This window comes from Medicago truncatula, chromosome 5, assembly GCF_003473485.1.
Source record: "Medicago truncatula cultivar Jemalong A17 chromosome 5, MtrunA17r5.0-ANR, whole genome shotgun sequence".
NCBI classification, from domain to species: Eukaryota; Viridiplantae; Streptophyta; class Magnoliopsida; order Fabales; family Fabaceae; genus Medicago; species Medicago truncatula.
Window position 1 is genome coordinate 23,425,633 of NC_053046.1, and position 10,223 is coordinate 23,435,855.

The following is a 10,223-nucleotide window of genomic DNA, read 5'->3' on the forward strand; positions in this document are numbered from 1 at the left end:
AATTAATTTATTAAAGTATATGATTGTAATATGTTAGCTTAACCACTATATATGAAACTAAATGTGTCAATCTAACCACACAATCAGTATTTGACACAGAATGTGTGTGCCTAACCACCAATCTGAAACCGAAACCGACTGTAATATTAGGAATCCTATGTAGGTTCACATATTGAAACATGTACTAACACCCCTCTGAAATTAGTTTCCATATACAGTAGTCTGTTCAAAACCTGATGGACAAAGAATGGACAAAATCCGCTAGAGAGAGTGAAGAGTATGAAATTGGTCTTAATTATTTTCTAGACTACGCATACACCAAAGGAAAACCCCGTGGAAAAGAGATTTTGTGCCCTTGTGCTACATGTTACAACAGCAGATGGTTTACAAGTGCAGTACGAAATCATTTAATAGCATTTGGATTTCAAAAAGGATATGATGTTTGGGTTCGTCATGGTGAGAAGATACGGAAACTCAATGATATTAATGATAATCATATGAATGATGCAAATGATCAAGTTGACGATATTGATGGACTGTTGTCTGAAAGATTCAGAGGTGTCGCACAAGAAGAATACAGAGTTAATGAAGGCCCCAACGAAGATGCAAAAAAGTTTTATAATCTAATCGAAGAATCCAAACAAGAGTTGTATCCGGGTTGCAAAACATTCTCTAAATTGTCGTTCATCATTCGGCTATATTTATTGAAGTGTCTTTATGGTTGGAGCAATACATCATTCAATGCACTCTTAGAGTTGTTGAGAGAAGCTATGCCTTTTTTGAACATCCCTGATACGTTCAATAAAACTAAAAGCATGATAAAGGACTTGGGGATGGATTATAAAAAGATTGATGCTTGCCCTAATGATTGCATGATCTATTGGAAAGATCATGAGAATGATACTTCTTGCCATGTTTGTGGTGCTCCACGGTGGATTGAAAATGAAGAAGAAAATCATGAGGTTGAAAAAAATCATAAATCTCATAAAGTTTCGGCGAAAGTTTTGAGACACTTTCCCTTGATTCCGAGACTTCAACGGTTGTTCATGTGTTCAAAGACGGCTAGCTCATTAAGTTGGCATGACAGAGATCGTTTAGATGATGGAAAGTTGAGGCATCCTGCAGATGGAGAAGCATGGAAAGAATTTGATAAATTTCATCCTGAATTTGCTGTTGAGGTGCGTAATATAAGACTTGGATTGGCGAGTGACGGATTTAATCCCTTTAGAACCATGAATGTTAATTATTCTACTTGGCCAGTGGTTTTAATGCCATATAACTTTCCACCTTGGATGTGCATGAAGGCTGAGTATTTTATGTTGTCCTTATTAATTCCTGGACGAAAGTCACCAGGTAATGACATTGATGTGTACCTCCAACCATTGATTGAAGAGTTGAAATTGTTATGGGATTTGGGAGTAGAAACATATGATGCTTCAATAAATAAAACTTTCCAAATGAGGGCAGCTCTCTTGTGGACAATTAGTGACTTTCCCGGGTATGCTATGTTGAGTGGGTGGAGTACAAAAGGGAGCCTAGCATGTCCTTGCTGTAATTATAAAACTAAATCGATATATTTGAAGAATAGCCATAAAACATGTTATATGGATCATCGTGTATTTTTGCCCATGGATCATAAATATAGATCAAATGCTAGGAGTTTCAATGGGAAAAAAGAACATAGGCCACCTCCAGAATTGTTAAATGGGGAACAAATCTTGGATAAATTAAAGAACTTCAACAATGCTTTTGGTAAGTTGCAAAAGAATTGCAGTGATGGTCCATGGAAGAAAAAATCAATATTTTTTGAGTTACCATATTGGAAGCACAATACTTTACGCCATAATCTTGATGTGATGCACATAGAGAAAAACATATTTGATAGTATAATTGGGACTTTGTTGGATATCACGGGAAAGACAAAAGATCATGCAAAAGCACGTTTAGACTTACAAGAGATGGGTATTAGAAATAAACTTCACCCAAAAGAGGTAGATCACGGAAAGAAGCTAGTGTTTGCAAAAGCTTGCTTTTCCATGAGTGCAAATGAGAAAACTACTTTTTGTTTTGTATTGAAAAATGCAAAAATACCAGATGGGTGTGATTCAAACATTTCAAGGTGTGTTCTCCTTCCTGAAAGAAAACTTAGCGGATATAAGACTCATGATGCACATTTCATGATGCATTACTTACTTCAAGTAGCTGTGAGATGTACAACGTCGAACCAGGTTGCACACCCGTTAATTCGTCTTTGTTCGTTTTTTCGTTGTTTATGTCAAAAGGTGATTGAGGTTGAAGATTTGGATATCTTGCAATCTGAGATTGCAGAAACACTTTGCCAGTTAGAAACAATTTTCCCCCCGAGTTTTTTTGACAGTATGGTTTATTTGCCGATACATCTAGTGAATGAGGTAAGAATGGGAAGACCTGTTAAATTTCGGTGGATGTACTCTACTGAAAGATATCTAGGAAAATTAAAGGGTTATGTTCGGAATAAAAGTCGTCCTGAGGGTTCTATTGCTGAGGGTTATGTTGTTAATGAATGCTTGACATTGTGCTCGCGATATTTACATAGTGGTGTTGAAACAAGGTTTAGTAGAATGCCAAGGAATATCGATAAGTGTCATCCTGATGAACTTGGAAGTCCAATTTCTTTTTCTACAATTGGTCATCCTATAGGAGGAAAGAAAAAAGGTGGAGCAATTTCTTTGGATTGCAAGTCAAGGAGTCAAGCTCATCGTTACATCTTATTCAATCATGATGATGTCCAAAAATTTATACGGTAAGTGAACATAATTGTAGGTTTTGGTTTCATAAAATAATTATTTTGCAATTACTTTAATAGTGCAATTTTATTTGCAGTGAGCATGAAAATGAAAATCCCAGAAAAAGAAAGGGGTGGAACAAATCAAAGAGTAAAGGTTTGGATTTTGTTGAATGGTTTAAGAAGCGTGCTTTGTTAAGCGATGTATCTGACATCCTTAGGAAGCTATCCAGAGGACCAAATAGAATTGCACGAAGTTTTTCTGGCTATGTAATTAACGGATATAGGTTCCATACGAAACAACGTGATGCTAGACTTAAAACACAAAACAGCGGTGTGACATTAGTGGCAATAACGGAAAGTTTTGCTAGTACCAAAGATGAAAATCCAATAACACAGTCAGTAATTTACTATGGATTAATTACTGAAATAGTTGAGGTAGACTATTATGGTAGGTTGAAGTTTGTGTTATTTAGATGTGATTGGTTTGAAGCTGAAGAGGAAAAGTTTGGGTTGACTTGTGTTTATTTCAACAAGAGATGTTACATGGATGACCCTTTTGTATTGGCTTCTCAAGTCCACCAATGTTTCTACGTTGAAGATCCTTCAGATGCAAATAGACACTATGTCGTGAAGTCTGTTCAAAGGGAGTTTTTAAACATTGAAGATCCTCCAGAGCATACAGTAAATCTATCTTCAAGCACTGAAACTTGTGAAGTTGAATTGGTTAGGAATGACATTCCACCAACAATTACTGACAAACCTCCACCCGTGTCAGATGAAATAGAATCTGATGATGACTATAATGCATGATAAATTGTCTTAATTTTTTTGTATTAATGTAGACAAGTTTTAATATGTATTTGTTATGGTCTAGGTTCTATATAGTGTGATTTAGTTTTATATTTCAGTTGTTATTTATACATTATAAATGGATCCAACATATGAAGAAAATTTTATTATCTGTTTTCTAATGATGATTTTGATATATATCATAGATACTTGTATTTAATATACCCTGTAAAGAAAAAAGTTTTTGTGATGCAATTATTTGACATTCGCTATGTATTAATTGGTAGTTGTAGGAAAATGAAGACGGGTAATGGCTTTCTGTTTGATATACAAGCTAAGTCCAGCAATGAATTATTGCGGAAGATGAATCAAATCAAAGTTGAAAATGCAAAATCTTCGAAAGAAAGTAGTCATGTAAACATTATTGGTGGAAACATTCAAAAGTTAGACCATCATAAACAGCCATTGGCAATTAGAAATGTGACAAATGTAACGCCCTAGTCGTTATTTTATTATTTTTGGAATTATTTAGAGTCTTTTATGCATTTTATAAAATATGTGTGCTTTATTTGGTGTATAGTATTTATTTATATAATTTATTTAATATAAATAGAATAATAGAAATAATAGAATTATTTAGGAGGTTAGGGATTAATTAGAAATTAATAATAATAAGGGAGGGTTTAATGAAAAAAGGGAGGTTATGGTTTTGGAAAGTTAAGGAAAGAAAAAGTGAGAAAACTGTTTTAACGTGAAAACAAGTTGGGAAGAGAAAAGCTAAGGCAAGGGAGAAGACCAAGAGAGAAGAACTAGAGAATCGATTGTTGAGCTTTCTTTGTCTTTGCAATTCTAAGGTAAGGGTGGGATTATCTTTCAATGATTATAATATATAATTTCTGAAAAATTAATCTAATTGAATAGTTTTTAAGAATAAAATTGAGAATTAGGGTATGAGACTGATTTTGAAAGAAAGGTGTAAGAATTATGTTTAACATGTGGTAATTGATGTTATGTATGATTTCTTAATCTGTACTGCTGCTATATTCTGAATTAGATTGAGATTAGGAATGATGAATGAATTGGGAGAAAATGTGTATGATTGTTGGAATGAGTTGAATTGACGTGTTAATGCATATTTTGTGTTCTTTTTGATGCCTAGTTGTGTATATGACCTGTAAACAATCGCTGGAAAACGTTTTGGGTGATCGGGGGATTAAAATTGGGTTTTTGGAGTGGAGAGAAGTCTGAAATCGTAAGTTTTTACCCTGTACTGATGAATGGTCGCTTAAGCGAACATCCCATCGCTTAAGCGAGCTATCATAATCGTTGCCCAGAATTTTCCTTTAACCGTTCGCTTAAGCGAACCGTGAGCGAGCTGTAAGCGTAGAATGCCTTTAGATACGACATTGTGTTCGCTTGAGCGAACTTGTGAGCGAACCGTGAGCGAACCTGAACCTAGATTTTCCTGTAGCTGGTCGCTTAAGCGAGCTGCCCTTCGCTTAAGCGAACTGGGTCTTAGTTAACCTTTTTCTGAACTTTGCTTTCGTGCACTAGGAGTTCCTTTTAGTACTTCTAAGTGTTTTCCTTTAGCCTGTATAACTCTTGTATAGATATTAAATCTTGATTATACTACAACGTTAAATTGATTGGTTAATTTTATGAACTTGGAGAGGTTGTAATTGCATTGAAGGAGTGGTGAGTCATATAGGTACATATGCATTGTTGAGTTGTATGTAGATATACACAAGTGGAGTCAGTCGCATAACATAAAACGGTGAGGACCTCGGTCCTGGAACGCCTTGTCGTTCAAAGCGGTGGAACACTATGTTGTTCAAAGCGGTGTTAATGGGAGGACTCATGTCCTGATATAAAGAATGCTTTAACCATTCTATAACGGTGAGGGCTTCGGCCCTGATATGGTACCACATGCATAGTTGCATTTGTTGAGGAGTCTTAGAGGAGTCGTCATGTCATGCATGAGTCTTGTGGTGTTGTCGAGTAGTTGCATAAATCTTTAATTGTTGGTTTATTTACCAATGGATGTTGATGTTGCTAATGTTATTGTACATATTTCATTGATGCATTATGATGATGATAGGGTGTTAGATTCATTGACGTTATTATATATTAATATTATTGTTTGAGAATCTCACCCCTTCTGCTTGAAAATGTTGCCCTTCCTATGGGTAACTTGCAGGTGATCCTGAGTAGTAGGTGGTGGCTCACTGTGTCTAGGGCTCTGATACGTGGGATGGGATTTATTTTCTTGATTTCTTCCTATGTATCAATTTTGAAATATTATTGTTGTAGCCCTTTGGATGATTCGTTTTTCTTTCGATGAGGCGTTTGTGCCAAGAATGATTGTTGGAGTTTATTTAAGTTGAAAAATATTCCGCTGCAAGATTAACGTTGTTTAATGATGAATGATTAATCAAATAGATTTTTATATATTCTATTTAAGATATTTTGTTGACGTAATGTGACATGCCCGTTGGGGTTTTACTCTGATTTTGTTGAAATATAATATTTTATATGATTTTGGGAAACGGGGTGTTACAACAAACACAGCGCAACAAGCAAGACCAACTGAAGCGGTCGTTGGATAATATAGTTCCAGCCCAACAAATGAAACCTATTGAGTCAGACAAAGGGTTTGTTCACAGACGTATTAAGAGGCAATTGGAAGTAGAAGCATCTAAGAAAATTGTTGAGCCGATGAAAGGGTTTTGTGAGAACAATAATCTTAAGAAATTGAAGTCTACCGTGGATCATCAACTTGAAGGTCCAACTAAATCACAGTCCTTGAAGAAATTTGATGAGCAATACAAAGAGGTAAGGCAGGAAAATACTCTTAAAAGGCAAGGAAAATCAACATTTGGAAATCAAGTTAAAGGTTCAACTGAATCATATGCCTTCAAGAAATTTGATGAGCAAAACAAAGAGGTAAGGCAGGACAATACTCTTAAGAGGCAAGGAAAATCAACCCTTGGAAATCAAGTTCAATGTTCAACCGAATCACATGCCTCAAAGAAAATTGATGAGCAAACCAAAGAGTTAAGGCAGGACAATACTCTTATGAGGCAAGGAAAATCAACCACGGGAAACAAAGTTCAAGGATCAACGGTAGATCGACAAGCCTGCAAGAACAAAAAATATATTCCAAAATGTCCCGCTTTGGCACTTGATGAGTATATTGAAATGAGGAAGGAACAACATGTCATAGAGGAAGCTGGTGATGAAGATATAGAAGAAAATGAAATGGAAGATGATATGGAGAATGATATCAACTATGAAAGTGACGAAATTGAAGGAGCCGATGAAAATGAAGTTGAAGGTAATATATTAATAGTTTTGATTGTTGGTATGCTCATGTAAAGTAGAAATTGGATATGAATATTTGCATAGTTGTTTAATTTTTTAATTACTATAATGAGATGAATTACTATTATGTGCTTTATGCGCAGGATTAATAAGAAAACGAAAACGAGGAAAGACTTTATGTAAGAATATTCATGCTCGAGATTTCAAAAATAGACAAGAGATCACGTTGAATGAAGAAGGACAACCAATTGGACCAGATGAAAAGAGAGTGGCTGAACTTAGTAGTTTTTTGGGGACAGTAGCAAGAAGTGCAGATTTATGTCCTCTCACCTTCAATAATTGGAAGGCTTTGGTTAAGACTTGGAAGGATGAAGAAATCGATCCAGTCTGGGAATATGTCAATGTATTTATCTTTTTATTTGAACGTGTGTGTGTGAGCTAGAATGCTTTAATGAATATATATATCTTTCTAAATGTGTCTGTTATTTTCACAGGAAAAATACATCATCCCAGAGAAAGGAAAGAAGGATGTATTTGCTATTGTAAATGATGCTTGGAGACGATACAAATACTTGATTAAAAAGAATCATTTTACCAAGTACAAAACCATGCGCGAGCGGTTAAAAAATCGTCCAGAAGAGGTACCGGAAGAAGACTTTAAGAAGTTATTGGTGTATTGGAGAGATAGAAACAGTCAAGTAAGCTACAATTACTATTTCGTATATACTATCGTTGTCGCACATTCAGAATTTAATAAAAGAATTATACTTTAATTCATGCAAGAAGTCAGTCTGCAAAATGCTCAAAATATTGCTCAACTGAAATGGAGACATCGAACGGGCAATAAAGCCTTTGCTGTTATAAGAGAAAAAATGGTATTGTTGTTTAAATTTTTGCAAGTGAATATTAAATTCCGCTACCTCATTGATATTCTAAAAATCTTGTCATGCTTGGTTTAGCGTGTAAGTAATGAAGATAAAGAGCCTCCCAGTCAAGCGGAAATGTTCATTGCTACACGTCAAAGTAAGAAAGGAAAAGAGCTGGATCAAGAAACCAATACTGCAATTGTGAGTTTTTTTCTAATACCTTTTAATTTGTTGGTGTCTTGGCATGGCTGGATTTAATTTTAGACTGTGTTGTGTGTTTTGTTGTTTGTTATTGGCGAATTGAGTTTGATTTGCTTCATAGTTTGTACGGTTGGCACTTTGGTTTTGGTAGACTCACTATGCATTGTGCATTGTGGCACTCTGGTTTTGGTAGTCATATATCTTGTTTTGATGTTGATTTTGGTAGTTGTTTAATATTTGTAGGATATGATAAGAATTATGTTTTTGAGTATTTGTATTGATTTACGATCCCGGTAGTTTTCACCATGATATGTTTGGTTAGTAGTGAAGCGTTAATATATTTATTTAATGCTATTGTTTCATGTATGTTAGATAAAGCTCCAAGACTTAATTGAGAAACATGGGAAGCCTTCTGAAGAAGCCTTTCAAAGTGTATGCGGCAAAGAAAAACCTGGCAGACTTCGTTGCCACGGAAGAACTACAACTATGACTCTATTGAAGAGAAATGAAGAAATTGCAAGACTTAGAAAAGAACATAATGATGAGGTAAAACAATTAAAGGATCAGATACAAGAAATGGAAGAGAAACGGCGTAAGGAAACAAAAGCAATGGAAGGAAAAATTCAGATTCTTCTTAAGGTCATGTTGAGTCAAAACATCACTGGGTTGGATACAGAGGCTTTGGCAGATTTGATAACAACTTCTGCAGCTGATGCTAACAATGTATTGCATTCTTCTACGTCAATATTTGCTCAAGATGATAATGAGGTAAGATTGAACTATAATTTATGATCTACCTTCTTGTTTCTTTCATACAATATTTTAAATGTATTATATGAAAATTGTGTTATGTTTTTTAAGACTTGATGTATTGGTTGTGTAATTTTGTGTTAGTGTTTAACATATTACAAATAAATTGTAATGATACATAATGAAACACAATTTGAAGAAAAGATAATGATGGACAAAGAAATAGAGTTAGTGCGGTGTTGTGGTGGCAAATGTTGATTGTTGTATTTGTTGGTTGCGTAATTTGATGCATGCATTTATCATTTTGGAAGTTTTTATTTATAAGAAGTTTGTGTGTGTGTATATATATATATATATATATATATATATATATATATATATATATTGAACACTTTACTTTTATTTTGTAGATGAATAATGATGATATCAATGAAGAATTTGAAGATTTGGAAGCACAAGATGAAGAGATATAGATGTGTGTGTTTATATATATATTTTAAAGATAGATGTTCATTGTGATCAAAGATAAACTTAATCTATTCATTAAAGATTAACAAAACAATATATTTTGATATATATTTAACAAGTATTTCTTTTTGTTACGTAGTTGTTTAATTCGAGATATTACATGTAAAAAATTGCATGAATATTATTGTTTAAGTTGGTTTATAATTATTACAAGGTTTCAAAAAAGTGTGAATCACCGTGACCAAAATAGTTGGTCCACAATTTTTTTTAAAAAAATCCTTTCTTTATTGAAACGGTGAGAAACCGTTGTGGTAGCTTATAAAATTATTTATATAAGAACGGATTTCTAATCCTCCACATACCAGAACCGTTGCAATTGCCAGTAAAAAAGCGTTCTCTAAAGTTTTATTTCATCACAGATTTTAAATGAAAACGAATGAAAACCGTAGCTTTATAGAACTTTTAAAACTGTTTTACAAAGCTAAGACAAGACTACGGTTATATGTTATCCGTGGCCGCTTTTAACGGAAACCGTAGCAAAAGGCAAGCACAACACCTCAGTCTGCCACAGCGGTTAAACCGTTCTGGTACCCAAACACAACCCTTGATTATAATGAGCATAGTTTACTTGCTCAGGACTTCTAACAACACTACCTAGTTGACCAGTATGACCAAATATTCCATAACAAGGAGGCAAAGCAGGGGAAGGAGTCCAAGGATAATAGTTTTGAGCCATGCCTGAGATCAGAACGGTTAAGGGTAAAAAATAAAAAATAAAATAAAATAAAATAAAAATAAAATAAAATAATAAAATAAGGAGAAAGGGAGGGGGAGAGAGATATATATATAAAAAAATAAAAAAAAGGAAATGAAATATTATATATATATATATATATTTATTTATTATTATTTTTATTTTTTATTAGACTAACCACTATTAAAAAGTTAATCAAATTACAATAACTCCCCGGCAGCGGCGCCAAAAACTTGATGGGATAAAACCGCAAGTGCACGGTCCTATCGAAGTAGTAAAAATAGAGTGTCGTTCCGACATGCAGTGA

The 10,223-nt window shown here is 34.2% G+C and overlaps 3 protein-coding genes across 3 annotated transcripts; all 3 read left to right on the plus strand.

The window, feature by feature from the left end:
* Nucleotides 1–236: 236 nt before the first annotated feature.
* Nucleotides 237–3,577, plus strand: LOC112422065 (uncharacterized). The gene is made up of 3 exons (XM_039834690.1): nt 237–931; nt 1,088–2,782; nt 2,863–3,577. Exons 1-3 carry the CDS (start codon nt 237–239, stop codon nt 3,575–3,577), a joined length of 3,105 nt encoding a protein of 1,034 aa, XP_039690624.1.
* A 2,604-nt stretch (nt 3,578–6,181) lies between these two features.
* Nucleotides 6,182–8,161, plus strand: LOC120580654 (uncharacterized). Its single transcript, XM_039834691.1, has 5 exons — nt 6,182–6,890; nt 7,021–7,280; nt 7,372–7,575; nt 7,668–7,752; nt 7,837–8,161. The coding sequence occupies exons 1-4, from the start codon at nt 6,182–6,184 to the stop codon at nt 7,722–7,724; spliced, it is 1,230 nt and encodes a 409-aa protein (XP_039690625.1). The 3' UTR covers nt 7,725–7,752; nt 7,837–8,161.
* A 162-nt stretch (nt 8,162–8,323) lies between these two features.
* Nucleotides 8,324–9,170, plus strand: LOC120580731 (uncharacterized). The gene is made up of 2 exons (XM_039834870.1): nt 8,324–8,712; nt 9,105–9,170. The coding sequence occupies exons 1-2, from the start codon at nt 8,431–8,433 to the stop codon at nt 9,165–9,167; spliced, it is 345 nt and encodes a 114-aa protein (XP_039690804.1). The 5' UTR covers nt 8,324–8,430; the 3' UTR covers nt 9,168–9,170.
* Nucleotides 9,171–10,223: the final 1,053 nt, after the last annotated feature.